Here is a 15,667-nt window from a genome sequence, read left to right as displayed (position 1 = left end):
TTCGCTCTTCTCCCGCCGCGCGGGTGGCTCTCCTTTTGGGGCGCCTCTCTCGCGTCCGCCTTGCCTCGGGATCTGGAAGCGCCTCTTAGAAGCGGCGATGGCCACCAAGATCGACAAAGAAGCCTGCCGGAGGGCCTACAACCTGGTCAGGGATGACAGCACGGGGGTGAACTGGTAAGGAGCCCAGCCCAGCCTGGGTCGCAGCTCACCGCCGGGCAAGCGAAAGGGACAGAAAGCCAGGGAAGAAGATCCTTTTAGTCAGGATCTTTCTATGGGATTTGCTTTGCTTGGGGAGGGTGGGGAGGGGTTCAAGGATGCCTGTCTTGCCAGGTTAGCAGAAGGGGGGGGAGGAGGATGGGCATTGGAGCCCGTAATACTTGTCTTCCCAAGCTAGCACAATGGGGAGGATAATGGGCTTTGGAACCCTGGATGCCTGTCTTCCCAAATTGGCATAAGAGGGAAGATAATGGGCATTGGAACCCTGGATACTTGTCTTCCCGAGCCAGCAAAAATGGGGGATGATGGGCATTGGAAACCATGATACCTGTCTTCCCAAGCTAGCAGTAGGGGGAGGATAATGAGCATTGGAATCCATGATGCTTGTCTTCCTGATGATGATGACGTTACCAATTCAGTTGTGTCCAATACTTGGCAATTCTCTAGGCCAGGACTTTCCACCTCTTCCGATCTTGCACTGCTTCTTTGAGTGCCTCGGCTAGCACAATGGGGGAGGGTGATGGGCATTGGAACCCATGCCAATCTTCCCAAGCTAACATAGAGGGGATGATGGGCCTTAGAACCCATTGTGAGGTCCTCGTGTGAGGTAAGATTTTTCTGTGTTGGCTAAGCTGGCCTCTTGCTTGAGGCCCAAACTGTTCGACTTGCATGGAAGGAACTCAACTTATCATTAGAGTTCTTGCAAAGCATATTTGGTTATGACATCATCTCTCCCTGGGAGCCACTAGGCTCTCCTCCTTCTAAGCTTCTGGGGCAAGGTAGGAACTGGGACATCTCACTCTATAAAAACCTGGTTGGGTCTGGCTGGGGAGGTGCAAGACTTCTGAAATCGTGCAGATGAATTGGAGATGAATCATCTCTTCTTCTTCTTCTTCTTCTTCTTCTTCTTCTTCTTCTTCTTCTTCTTCTTCTTCTTCTTCTTCTTCTTCTTCTTCTTCCTCTTCTTCCTCTTCTTCCTCTTCCTCTTCCTCCTCTTCCTCTTCTTCTTCCCCCTTCTCCCCCTCCTTTCTTCTCCTTCTCCCCCTTCTCTCCTGCTTCTCCATCTTCTCTTTAACCTTCCTTCCCCCTTTCCCAAAGGGTGACATTTAAGTACGAGGGCTCCACCATCATCCCAGGACACAATGGCGTGGAATACGAAGAGTTTATACGACAGTGTACAGGTGAGCTCTCTCTTGCTCTCTTCAACCAACCCATGTTCCTCGGTTGCCAAGGGGAAGGAAGAAAAGGCCAAACAGCTTGAAATTTGCTTTTTTAAAAAAACACTCTCCAACACCCCCTTCCTCCAAAAATGCTTTGAAAAGCCCTGAACTGTAATGATGTCATCCATCTCACAAGCCTTTTGTTGGGAGATTCTCAGTCCTCCCTTCAATGAAAAACTCAAGAGGGTTCACGGGTGCTTTTATTTCTTTCAACAAGAGTCCAAATTCCAACAAGAGCGACTTTTCCAGAAATTATTTGTCTTGCTCGGCCTGTCAGTGGCGACCTTTGAAACTCGGTCTTGTTTTAATTCACACCCAAATGCAGTTCCTAATTTTCCTCCAACATCAGCCGTCTGTTGCAAGTGATGTAAGAAACACGCAGAGCCTGATGTTATTTTGGGTGGAGGAAGTTGTATTTCAGGAATGTCACCTTAGGCTGGCAGAAATTCTCCTTCTGTATCTCAAGAGCCAGCATGCCTCAACACGGATGTGTGGCTCAAGGGCCAATGAGAAGGGCCGCCTACCAATGTTCAAACATTCTTGGGCATGGACAGAGAGGCAGATCAAGAAAACCCAATTCTTCACCAGCATAAAGTAGCATTTCTGCACATTCACCCAAGCAAAGGTCTGGATTGATGATGTGTATGATGTCACTTCCAAGCAACTGCAAACTTGCTTATTCATTTGATTTCTATAGCCACCCATTTTGGCATGAATTAAAGCAAGAAAAAGAAAAAAAAGAGAGAGAGAGAGAGAGAGAGAAAGAAAAAGAAAGAAAGAAAGAAAGAAAGAAAGAAAGAAAGAAAGAAAGAAAGAAAGAAAGAAAGAAAGAAAGAAAGAAAGAAAGAATTAGGGCTTTCAGGAGAAATTGTGAAAGGGGTTTGATAGAGACCTGGATGTCATAGAGTCATGTGAATGGATTGATTATATGGTTATGGCCACCCCCCTTGACTTTTTTAAAAACACCTTCCTCTAGACACCTCTGGATCCAAAGTCAACAGCAGGATTTCTCAACCTTGACAATGTTAAGGTGTGTGGACTTCAACTCCTAGAATTCCCCAGCAGCCATGAATTAAAGCAAAGGGGAAAAAAATAGGATTTTTTGGGAGAAATCGTGAAAGGGGCTGTTAGAGACATGGGTGTCATAGATCCATATAAATGGGTTGTTCTTTTATATATATATATATATATATATATATATATATATATATATATATATATATATATATATATATATATATATATATATATATATATATATATATATATATATATATATATTTCAAAGCCCCCACTCCCTCCTTTTTTTACTTCCATCCTGCTTTCTTTTGCTTTCAGCTTACAGAAAAAAAGCTTGCAGCAGGAAACATCCTGAATGGTTCATGTCTTGTTTTTCATCTTCTATTCCTGCCACCCTATGCTTTCCTCTTTCATGTTGACTTTAAAGGGCCAACAGCCTGGGAAACAAGGCATAGCATGGCTGGGGGAGGGAGGAAGAGGAGCCCTCCTTATGGTATTCATTGTGGTTGAGGTTCTCATGGACAGCCCATTCCTGTCTGTCTGCAAATCATTTTTCTCCCCTTTGCTTTTTGCCTTCGCAAAAAAAAAATAATTCAATTTCCTTGGGCTGCAGGACAGATGCCATTTTTTTTTTAGCTTTTCCTTCTGCTGCTGCTTCCAATTTCCAGTTTGCTTGGAATTCCAGTTTTATTTTCCACAAAGGAAAGTCCCTGATTTTTTTTTTCTTTGCCTTTCTCTGGCAATCCTTGTTGTTTCCCCGAACACACACATGTACATGCATACAAATCATGGCCTGATGTGTCTCTACTTCTATTTACTTCCTTTTTCAGTTTTTCGGCATAAGTTCTTTTGTGCTTGAGGATGTTCTAGAGCAGAATTTGGCAAGGTTAAGATGGCATGGCCGGCTGGGGAATTCTGGGAGTTGAAGTCCATGTATCTTAACGTTGTCAAGTTGAGAAACATTGCCCTAGACCAGTGGTGGCGAACCTATGGCACGGGTACCATAGGCGGCACTCAGAGCCCTCTCTGTGGGCACTCGCGCCATCCCCCCAGCCCTAGGCCTTCAGCTGGGTTTTATAAAACCTTTTTGCTTTAGGCCTCCACCGCCGTGCACACAAAAAAAAGGTTCAATCAATCAGTCAATTTCAACTTCTCACGGGAAAAAAAAGATCTTGCAAAGTTGGAATTGATTGATTAAACTTTTTAGTCCCACCCAGTCTGCCGTTACCACCGCAGCCACGCCCACCCAATGGGCCACGCCCACCCAATGGGCCACACCCACCCGGCACCCGACAATGCATAAGTGGGTTTTGGGTTACAGTTTGGGCACTCGGTCTCTAAAAGGTTCGCCATCACTGCCCTAGACCTTTGGGCCAAAGGTGTCCAGAGGTAGAAGTTAAAAAAAAAAAAATCAAGATGGTGGCCATAACCATATAATCAAAACCTTGCTCCTTTTTTACCTGTTGTCGTGACTCAGTAGTGTGGAAAGCCCCACAATTTCTCCATCTTGAAAAAATAAGTAGCAGTAGCCAAAACAACCAAGCTCGGAGGGCACCAAGGACCCCACAATTCAACCCCGAGCTACAAATATTCTCTACTATAAGTAGCAGAATGGCAGATAGGATATAATCCCCAGCCATCAAATAACTCACAGGAGGTCATGAATCCTACCAATGAAAATTTGTTTTGTATGCGGCTGGAGGAAGTCGAATTTTGCTTCTCCGTCCATTCCAGTCCATTGCTTTATTTTCATTTTATTTTTTTTATTTTCTCAAGATGACATTCGGTTGTTTGGCTTCATCCGGTTCACCACTGGAGACACCATGAGCAAGCGAGTCAAGTTTGCACTGATCACCTGGATAGGGGAGAACGTCAGTGGCCTTCAGAGAGCTAAAACAGGGACTGATAAGACGCTCGTGAAAGAAGTTGTCCAGGTAAGTTGAGGTGTTCATGTCAATGTTTCTTGTCCTATCAAGAAGGTAAGATTTTTGTGAAGCTGTACAAGAAGACTGGAGAAATGAAGGGGTCCTTGGTGCTCTCTGAGCTTGGTTGTTTTCTTGCAGACATTTCATTATCCAAACTAGGTCACATCATCAATGCTAGAAGGATTTGCTTCCAGCTTATAGCACTGATGATGTTACCTAGTTTGGGTAATGAAATGTTTGCTAGAAAACCACCAATCTCAGAGAGTACCAAGGACTCCTGATTCCACTTTACTGAGCTGCTAACAAGAGACATCCTTGGTTACACCTTGAGTTTTGATTCCTAGTATCTTCTTTTTAATGCGGACCAAGGCGCTTTATTGTACCACCCTCAATTACTTTTATGGCTCCGTTAGTTGGAAGCGAGAGTCCATAAATTGGGAACATGGCAAGTTTGCTAACCTTGGGCTTACAGCAGAAATAAAGAGGGCAACATCTTCTAGAAATGTTGGATTCAACTTCCATTAGCCTAGCTGTTGTAACCTTTACAACGGGTTGTACCAATTGCAGTCAAAAGAAGGGTGCTAAATTGATTGAATACATTTGATCTGCACCAGTGATCCTGAACTGCTTTGCGTCCTCGTCCTTCTGCTGAAATGAGGAAGCCAAGATCTAAAGGAAAATATCCTCCAAGACAATTAAGCTGGCTAATTTACATGTCCTGATGCTACTGACCGTAAGGTGGAAAGAAGCTATGGAGGATATTAATGCTTGGCTGCTAAACTACAAATAAGCTTCAGTTTCTTTGCTCCGCCCAAGGGACTGAATCAAATGTTTGCAGAGATGTTTGTTGTGGTTCTCCTTGGTGTGTTACGCAGACTCCGCCTTTTGTGTTGTGTGGAGCCATTCAGGTTGTCAAGGCCCCTCCCAGCTTCCTGGCCCCAAACAAATGGATGTATTTGTTTGTGGGGCTCACGCCCTCTAGAAGGAACACAGAGGTGGTCATTCATCCCGAGGCCATCGCCAAGGTCAACATGGGATGGCAAATTGAGTGTGGGGTGTGTGTGTGGAGACTGAAAAGCCCTTGTTTGTCTTGGGGATGGCATTTTAAGAGGATCCAGAAAATGGTTTCAGCAGGAAACAGACAGAAAGAACCCTCTCTTGTGTATTTCAAGAGGGTCATCAGCTTAAGAATTGCTCAAATTCGGTGAGCTATGCTCAGTCTCATCCATGAGGAATTGTTCTGACCACACCTGCTCCTGTCCTCCTTCCTGGAAAAAGAGAGGAAACATTTCCCAAACTTGGGACCTTCTGTCTGTGTTGAATTAAAGGGGGTCTTCAACTTATGACCGATTACTGAGTGTCTGTTCAAAGCTCTGGTGGACCTACCTGGAGGTAGTTATGACCCAGATTCGAACTTCTGATAGTCACCCTTGTAGGATGCTGCAAACCGCTCGGTTGCCGGGCACCTGCTGTGCAGTTATACCACAAAAAAGGTCGTAAAATCAGGTTGGTTATGTGACTGTTTACAACCATCATGAGTTAGGACCATGATAGGCAGCCTCCATTACAGTCACAACGTGAGGACTATTGGTACGTAACGGATGTGGTTGAGACTGGAAGTTCAAATACAACACATCTGATATGTGCTAACATTTGGGAAATAACCTTTTTCTATGTTTTCTCACACCTCTCTGCAGCCATCCTGATGACGATGTGATTACTGCTGGGTTAGGTCCCTGCCGTAATGGTTTCAGATGAATATTAGAAGGGGGAGGCATTATGGCAGTGGAAAACTACCCCAAACTCGTGAAAGAGTTTCTCTGGAACTATTTTTTGGGAAATCTTTCCATTCCTGTTCAAAAAGTGTGCAGTCCACCATCTCCTTCAGCCCTGCTTCCTAGGGAGGACATTCTGCTATCCGGTCCCATCCTAAACAGGCTCTACCTTTTTTGTCTCCTGCAGAATTTCGCCAAAGAGTTTGTGATCAGTGACCACAAGGAACTGGATGCCGATTACATCAAGAGTGAGTTGAAGAAAGCCGGAGGTGCAAATTATGACGCTCAGACAGAGTAAACCCGGAAGAGGAACACACCAGTGCCTCCTGCAGCTACCTGAGTAGATGTGTCAGTATAGGAGGCAGGCAAGCACAATTTATCTGTGAAAACAAAACTGGAGGATGACTTGAGGCAAGTTTGAGAACGAAGCTACTTCATTGAAGGCCTCTCCGAAGCCTGTTCCTGTCTCCAGAAGTGGACCTTGATTTTTTTTTTCCATTCCATCTGCCAAACCAACTCCTTCTTGTGTGATCTTTCTCTCTTGAGTTCTTTTTTTTTTAACCACTGTCTTTCTCACCAATATTACCTAGGGGACCTGGCCCCATAAGAAGTTGGCCAGAAGTCAAGGTGTTGGCTGAAGGACCTGCTGAATGGTTCTCGAGAGCTTTAGATCTTCCTGTGAACCCTTCTGTCGGTCTAGAAAGTCTCCCAAGGATGAAAAAACGAATTCATTCTTGACGGCCGTCTCCCCTAACAGACCAACTGAAGGGCTTACGATGTGCGGAATGAGTTATGCAGCCCGTGAACCGCATGCTTTCTTCCAAAGTCCTCTCTGCTGTGTTGGATGAGAAATCCACACCACAGGAGGATTTATTTCTAGGTTTTACCAACAACAAAAAGCACAATATCACTGTTTCCCCCAAATAATAGCAAAAGGGCTGTGGCCTGAGCCCCCACCCCCAAGGCTAACTGCAACTCTCTAAAGTTACTACAGGGTGTGATTGTTAATGAGGTAGAAGAGAGAATGTTAAATACAGGGTGGCATTAGATTCACTGAAATGGAATCCTATTTAAATTGGGCCAGCCTCTTTGGCCAGGCACCACCTAGTAGTAAAGGGTGAGCACTGATTTACTATTTAAAACCAGATGGGAGCCTTGACTGAAACAAGACATGTATTTGTGGGACATAAAGTTTCCTTTATCGCACATAAGCAAACTGATTTACTCAGATCTCTGTTCCCAGAAGATTTGGTTCTTGGGTTAGGTACGTGCCAGATTGTGGGTTTTTACCATTGTGCTTAAAAATAATTTCCTTATGCCCAATGGAACTTTGTCACAAAGAGCTGTGCAGAGTGGTGTAGTCTTCAGTTGCAATCGCGCATACATTTTCCTAGGAGTAAGCAACACTGAACATAACGGGATTTCTAAGCATGTGGGTGTGGGTGGAAGGTCGGAGGGGATTTGGGGTGAGTAGTGAATGTGTTTGTTTGCAGCCCCTGAAATCCACACATGCTAACGTCACTAAAGGTCAAAGAGAAGCTGAAATATTTGGCATTAAACAGCCATCAAGGGAAAATACAATCTTTTATTTCAGTTTTTCATGGAATACGAAGAAATATAATTTGCCTTAAAGGAACAGCTTGGTTATGCATCATGTGATCTTTCTTTCTTTTCTTTCTTTCCTTCTTTCCTTCATTTTTTCTTTTTTTTAAAAAAAAACATTGCTGTAAAGAGCAGTAAATAAGGGAGAAAACAAAATGTCTCCTTTTCTGATTGTACTGTTTTGTACTGCCATTGTTCACTTTTTTTAAAATTTCTGCATTTGTACCCTGAATGTGTAAGATGATTGCTGGTGAGGACTTGTAAACAATTATACAACAGCCTTGAGTTGCACTCTTGTGAAATGTTGATGCTTGAGTGTTTCCATTTGCTTTGGTGGGGGTTCAACTGGGAATGAATGGGAACTGTGTGGTCTCCTCTAGTCTTTCATTAGCAGTTAAGAGTATTGGATGTCAAATCATGGACCATGTCTACCTTACATAGTTCCACCAGTTTTTGGTTGGGTGATCAACCAGTTTTTGGTTGGGTCCAGTCTGAAGAACGTCAAGTCTAAAGAAAAGACGACTTGCAAGAAAGCTAAGCCATCTTCAGGAATATAGAGGGAAGCTACAGGGAAAAATGGCCAGAAAATATTTTACAGGCCAACAGAAAGTAAGATCAGAAATGACCAGTGTGCATTTAACTACCTAGATGTCATTTAAATATTAGAAAAAATTCCTGAAAAACATCCATCATTGTCTAGTACAGAAGTGGGTTCTGAACACCTTTAAGAAGAAGCTGGACAGCTACTTCTTGATGATTGTCTGATTAACAGAATAACAGATTTGGAAGGGACCTTGGAAGCCTTCAAGTCTAACCCCCTGTTCAAACAGAAAACCCTACACCATTTCAGACAAATAGTTATCCAGTCTCTTTTCTTGAAAACCTCCAGTGATGGAGCACCCACAACTTCTGGAGGCAACCCAGATTAATTGTTTAATTGATTAATTGTTCTCACTGTCAGGAAATGTCTCCTTAATTCTGGGTTGCTTCTCTCTTTGATTAGTTAATCTTCTTGCACATTGAAGAGAATTGTACTAGATGTTTCTTGTGGTCTCTTCCATCTCTAGAGTTACATGATTCTAGATAGCATCCTTTTTTTTCCTAGATGTAATGACCTTTCAGAAGGAGCCAAGAGGACACCCTGGCTTCAGCAGCTCTTCCCTGTTGAGTAGCACCTTGTGTACTGGGGGCGGGAGGGGGCATCTGGGGGAACAGGTAGAAACCTTGCATGTATGCTTGTTCAAAGCCCAAGCTCCGATGTTCTTCCTAACCCTTTTTGCATCAGGACAACAAGCATTCAGATGAATGTCTCATTGGGTGTCCAGGATGAGGAACCCTATGACTATCAGACCTGAGGAGGGTCTGCTAAGAAAGGGAAGTATTTTGACTGGGTCTCTGATGATTATAATGGGGATGAGAAGGGTTGTGGGGCAGTCCCCATCCCCATCTCTGCAGCCCCACAGCCACCCTGTGATTCTACAGCTTTCGGCTCAAGGTGCTTTCTAACCAAGCGTATGAAATTGTGCTCATTGACCTACATCTATTTCCCACACGCTCCCGATCTGAAAGCACATTAGTGTGTTGTTATAGTGATAAAAACAGCTGCAGTTCCTGGAACCCTATGGAGGTGTCCTTAATCTTGCCTTCGGCTAGGATTTCTTGGTGGTTCTCAGCCTATTAACTGTGGCTTAGGCGTATATCTGGCCTCGGGTGACTTTGAACAAGGTGGCAACTCGTTGCTCACCATCTAATCCAAGTCAACCGAGAAAGGTCCAGAAATTGCAGTTCCTTCCAAGAGAAAAATGACGAAAACAGCTCCCGCTACGAACAAGTCCTTAGCACGGTTCATTTACTGACCATTCAAAGTTACAACGGCCCTGAGAAAAACTACTTATGACTGTTTTTCACAGTTGCCACCATTGCGGCATAAATTCCAGACACTGGGCAACTGACTCATATTTATGACGGTCGCCGTGTCCCGAGGTCACGTGATCCCCTTTGGCGACCTTCTGACCGGTAAAGTCAATGAGGAAGCCAGATTCACGTCACAACCGTGGGACTCACTTTACCAACTGCAGTGATTCATTTAACAACAACAAAGAAAAGTTGTAAAATGGGACAAAGTTCACTTAACAACTGTGTCTGGCTTAGCAATGGAAATTTCGCATTTGGATTATGGTCGTAAGAGGGTGGGACTGCCTGTAGAAACCAAGTTGACCCATCTTTCTATTTCATCCGTTTGTGGGAAGACTTCAGGTGTAGATTTTGAGTCGACCGAACAACCCTTACAAATCACATTAGGGAGGCGATATTTCGGTTGCCAGAATCCAGATGTTTAATAGAGGGCATTAAAGAGATATGCAACACTCCTTGGAAAGGCTGTACAAGGAGATTGCAAAGCGCCATGATTAAAATCAGATTTTTTTCTTTCCCGTCCTCCCCCTCTGAGCGCATTGTTATCAGACTCCTTGACAACAGTTGTCATAGCAATCCAGCCTTTTTCCTCCACCTCCAAGATGTATTTGCACCCACGGTCATGGAATAAACCCAAATCAGGTCATTAAGGGAGAAATAAAGCGAAATTAACGTCTTCTCCAAGTCGAGGTCAACTGCCCCCCACCGCATGCTGAAACCAGTTGGCCATTGTCTATGTTCAGATCTGCGTGTTCTTTCTAACTTCCCCTCCAAGAACAGACCAAGAAACAGAATAACAGAGTTGGAAGGGATCTTAGAGGTCTCCTAGCCCAATTCCCTGCTGGATCAGGAGACTCTATACCAGTGGTGGTGAACCTATGGCACATGTGCCAGAAGCGGCACTCAGAGCCCTCTCTGTGGGCACGCGCACCACCACTGCCAGCAGCTTGCGCAGGTCCATTAGGCCGCCGCCGCAGCCTCACCCAGCACAAAGGAGGTGAAGCGGCCAGCTAGCAAGCTCGAGTAGAGGTGGTAGAGCACGACCATGCCCAGCAAGCCAAAGGCCACCCCGAGCAGGGAAAGCCAGATCCCCATCGGCGCCATGGTCCCCCAGTCCCAGCTAGGATTGCGTGCCTCCCCCCATCTATGCTGGGCCTCCTGCTCACCAGAGATCCCCTGGATCTCCAACCCTGCCTGGCCCCCACAGGCGTCCCCCCCATGAGCAACATCAAGGTGGCCATGCCCACCCCAGCCATGTCCACCCAGTCTGCCATGACAACCGCAGCTATGCCCACCCAGTGGGCCACGCCCACCCAGTGGGCCACGCCCCCATGCCCCCCCCTGAGGGCACCACAATGCTGATGCGGCTCTGGCACTTTGCAATAAATAAATGGATTTTGGGTTGCGGTTTGGGCACTCGGTCTCTAAAAGGTTCGCCATCACTGCTCTATACCATTCCAGACAAGTGGCTGTCCAATCTCTTCTCAAAAGCCTCCAGCGATGGAGCACCCACAACTTCTGGAAACAGGTTGTTCCACTGGTTAATTGTTCTCGCTGCCAGGAAATGTCTCCTTATTAGGAGTTTGCTTAGCTTTTTTTCAAGATATACCATGTTTGAACTAAGCACTGCCACTTAACGATCTGACTTCATCATAAGTCTGACTTCATCATAAGCAACATTAGGAAACAGAGGTCATAATTAATAGTTGAATTTTACTTCATTGAGAAAGGCTACAGTAACAGAATCTTGAAAGCTTGATAACAGCTCTCCTTTCTTGTCTCTTATACCAAAGAGACTCAAAGTGGACAGTCTTGAGTTTCTTTCTCACGGCTTCATGTTCTCCTGGGCTAAGTTCATGTTTTCCAGACATCTTCCATATATTTTTTTCAAGGCTGTCTCTGTGCAGGTACTTTTTCACCAAGAGAGAGGGAGGGAGAGAGAGAGGGAGAGGGAGAGAGAATGAGAGAGAGAGAGAGAGAGATCTAGGCTGGGAAGATTTATGAATTGGGTAGTAATGATATAAATGAGGTCTGTTCTGAAAGTAGGTTTAAAGATGGTTTAATTCAGAGCTCCCCAATGTTTCTGGCTTTACAGACCAGCGGGGGGGGAGAGGGGATGGTTCGCGCAAGTGGCTGACGAGCACAAGTGTGTAGCTGCATTTCCATAAGCAGTGTGCCTGTGTGCCTGTCGCTCACACAAATGGAGAGCGCAAGGATGTGTGCTTGCCGGCCGTTTCCACAGTCCAGTTGCAAACCCCTCATGGCCCACCAGTGGGCTGCAGCGCACAGGTTGGGGACCCCCGGTTTAGTTCATAGGCTGGAAGAGATTGTCTCCCAAAAAGTCCATGCATATTCTGACTTCATAGGTGGAGAAGGCTAAATGCTGCCCTGGGGAATCTCTGAAATGTGATCTGTCACTGTAGGACCTCTTGAATTGCTGAAACCATCAGAGTTTCCTGTAGAGGAGTCATCCTTCTGACTCTCCAGCTGTCTGGGTGGAGTTTTCGGGTCCCGTCTCAGCTGACTCAGCAACATGGAGAATTATTAAGAGTTTCCAAAGCTTAGGAAATTCTCCGTTGCTCCACGGAAGTCAGGCAACGAAGACAGCAACAAAGTTGGGCAGGGAACTGACCAACTTCCTCTCCAAGAGGAAGTGTAGCCAAAGCTGAAGGAGATCTTGGAACAGGGACCAGGTCAGGAAGATGATATGGAGCAGAGGCCTTAAGGAGGCTGGTCAGGAAACAGACAAGAGAGGCAGATATGGATTTCATTATGAATTATTTTCTCTTCCTCTGTTGTAATATGACAATTTAGGGTCATCCAATGTACTAGGAGGTTGAGGGGATGACAAAGGGATCACTTGCTTTTTGATGGCAAACATCCATATTTTATCTAATTGCCTGGCCCAAGGCTTAGTGTGACTCCCAAAAGCAATGATATGGATTCCCGAGCCTCTTTCCTAAACATACAATATAAAGGGGCCTCTCCCCCACCAAAAGGAGAAGCGTGAGGCTGCAGATGCTTCGTTTGGGCCCTATCCTTGAGGGAAAAAGTAAAAATGCCACCCTATGTGTACACAGGTCCTATTCTATTACAGGGCATTTTCAGACTAGGGGATGCAAATACCTAGAAAGCCTTCAGTCTGGTGGAATGGCATATAAGAGAAAACCAGGTCAGCAGAAGCAGCCTTCAGGACTTCAAGGCATACGGTAGACTTGAAAAAGAAAAAGAAAAACGCCGGGAGACATTCAAAGGAAATTCTAAGGCACCCTGAAGGAGGCAGAACCACCAGGAAAGAAAACCTTTAGGACAGTGGAAGGCAAGTTTCACAACAGAATCACAGGAAGAACAGGAAATTTGCGTTGTTCTCCAAGGTTTCTTTTTCTGGGCAAGGAAACATTCAGTGGGAAGGGAAGGGAAGGGAAAGGAAAGGAAAGGAAAGGAGAAAGGGGAAGGAAGGTAGGAAGAAGAGAGAGAGAAGAAAAAGAAAGGGGGAAGGGACAGAGGGAATAAGAAGGAAGACAAAAGAAGCAGAGGAAAGAAAAGGAAAGGACAAGGATGGAAGGAAGGAAGGAAGGAAGGAAGGAAGGAAGGAAGGAAGGAAGGAAGGAAGGAAGGAAGGAAGGAAGGAAGGAAAGGAAGAGAAGGAAAGGAAAAGGAAGGGAGAGGTGGAAAAGGAAGGAAGGAAGGAAGAAGAGAAAGGAAGGAAAGGAAAGGAAAAGGGAAGGAGAGGTGGAAAAGGAGGAAGGAAGGAGAGGAAAGGGCCCCATTTGAATTCTATTAACAATATGTCAGGATATTTCACGCTATAAGGCTTCAAAGCTGCTGAGAAACAGATCCTGCATAATCAATGTTTCATTTCTTCTTAATCCAGGGATTTATTCTTTCGGCAGATGAAAGGATCCGGTTGCACAATCCCAGCCAACATAGTCTTTTCTCCATCCACAATTAGATAAAGATTTTTTTTTTACCCCTTTCGCTCAGTCTTGATGTCATCTTCAACCACAGGAGGGGTGGAAAGGTCTCCATCTGGTTGGGAAGGTTGAAGAAGAAACAGCTGTTCCCAAGTCCGGCAGTCTCTCACTTCCTGCCATCCCAACTGACCTGGCGGCAGATGAGATTAATTAAGCCCTATTGACCCGGTTCCCTGAGTAGCTGCCAGGGGATGAAGCAGCGTTTGCTCGCATCGCCGGTCAATTAAGTCCAGCCTAGCGCTGTGTGCAGGCCTCAATCTCCATGGGCACCCACAGAGCAAATCTTTGTTTACACCCCACATAACCCAACCAGCAATGTCGAGAGCAGGGGGGTCTGACCTTGGCCACTTGAAGACCTGTGGATTTCAACTCCCAGAATTCACCAGGCAGCTGTAGGGATTCTGGGAGTTGAAGTCCACAAGTCCTCAAGTTGCCACGGTCGAACACTCCTGCTCGGGAGATGTTTGCATGTGAAGAGCGCTTGGGATCCCCTCGAGAGGAATAGAATATTCTTTATTGGCCAAGTGTGATTAATCACAGAAACAAGTGATAAATCATAAATCATAATCATACAGTTAGTCCTCAACTTACGATCACGACTGAGCCCCACATTTATGTTGTTGTTAAGTGAGTTTTGCCCCCATTTTAGGACTTTTCTTGACACCTTTGTGAAGTGAATCACTGCAGTTCTTAAGTCAGTAACACGGTTGTTAAGTGAATCCCCCTTGTCTTTGCTCGTCAGAAGGTCCCAAAAAGGGAATCACGGGACGCTGCAACCATCATAAATGTGAAAAACGGACATAAGTCACTTTTTTCAGTGCCATTATCACTTTGAATGGTCACTAAATGAACTGTTATAAGTTGAGGACTACCTGTACAATCCTGAATCCTATGACACAAACAACACGGTGATAAATTATAAAATATCAATAGGAGAAGGTAATAGGAAAAATGAGAAGGATAATAGCAAAAGAGCCCCACTACATGGGCAAATCTGCTTAGGCATAAAACATTATGAGGGAAGCATTATTAGATGCTTGCTAATGACTTGGGTGTCCGCTGGAGACTTCCCGTTTGACCTGATTCCAGAAAATAGATGCTCCAAATATGGAGCAATACCTAGGGGATAGATGCACCATTTCTAGAAAACTCATTCTTCTCGGTAGAATTTTTACTTCTATTCAAATACTTCTAGTAGTACTTGAGGGGCTGCCACAAGGAAGAGGGGGGCCAACTTATTTGCCAAAGCACCAGAAGGCAAGACAAGAAGCAATGGATGGAAACTAATCAAGGAGAAAAGCAGCCTGGAGTTAAGGAGAAACTTCCTAACAATGAGGACAATTAACCAGTGGAACGGCTTGCCACCAGAAGTTGTAGGTGCTCCATCACTGGAGGTTTTTAAGAAGAAACTGGACAGTCACTTGTCTGAAATGGTGTAGGGTCTCCTGCTTGAGCCAGCCATTGCACTAGAAGACCTCCAAGGTCCCTTCTAGCTTTATTCTGAGTGAATTTCTAAGATTCTGCATTTATTTAGCCCAGGCTAACATTAAAGGCATCTTATGAAATATGTGTAGTCCTTGCTCAGCTGTGGAGACCTTCAGCTCAGAAGGAAGTGTAATGTTTTTCAAGGGGGGGGGGAAGATACCAAGAAAGTCCAGTTGCTTTTTAAAAAACATCGCTGGGATTAAGCTGCAATGCTCTGGCATTATGGATAAATTGGCAAGTGGGTACCAATCCCTCCAAGTTTACATTATAGCTTATAGATGAAGTCAAGGGCCTTCCCTGCATGCAGAGATCTAGCCTCTGTTTGGGTTCTGCTTTTTCTGTTCAAACAGTCCGAATGAAAGTGCAATCCATTGAGTTCATCCCCAAGGGAAGGATGTCAGCTTGCTTCAGGCCCTGATTAAACAGCGGAAACCCCTCAAAAACACTGAGTTATTTAAAGCAGCTGGCCTGCTCGGTTCTTATTTCCCCCCCCCTCTTCAATCTGCTATTGATTCAGCCTCCGCTGCGGTGTGCTA

General features: G+C 45.1%; 1 protein-coding gene across 1 annotated transcript; it reads left to right on the top strand.

Annotated features, from left to right (window-relative positions):
* The first annotated feature begins 80 nt into the window (after positions 1-80).
* COTL1 (coactosin like F-actin binding protein 1) lies at positions 81-6,630 on the top strand. Its single transcript, XM_015810526.1, has 4 exons — positions 81-174; positions 1,315-1,397; positions 4,233-4,390; positions 6,344-6,630. Exons 1-4 carry the CDS (start codon positions 98-100, stop codon positions 6,452-6,454), a joined length of 429 nt encoding a protein of 142 aa, XP_015666012.1. The 5' UTR covers positions 81-97; the 3' UTR covers positions 6,455-6,630.
* Positions 6,631-15,667: the final 9,037 nt, after the last annotated feature.

This window comes from Protobothrops mucrosquamatus, unplaced genomic scaffold (genome assembly GCF_001527695.2).
Source record: "Protobothrops mucrosquamatus isolate PMUCROS unplaced genomic scaffold, P.Mucros_1.0 scaffold_38, whole genome shotgun sequence".
NCBI lineage: Eukaryota > Metazoa > Chordata > Lepidosauria > Squamata > Viperidae > Protobothrops > Protobothrops mucrosquamatus.
The sequence above is the reverse complement of the archived record's forward strand: the minus strand, read 5'-3'. Positions and strand labels throughout refer to the sequence as shown.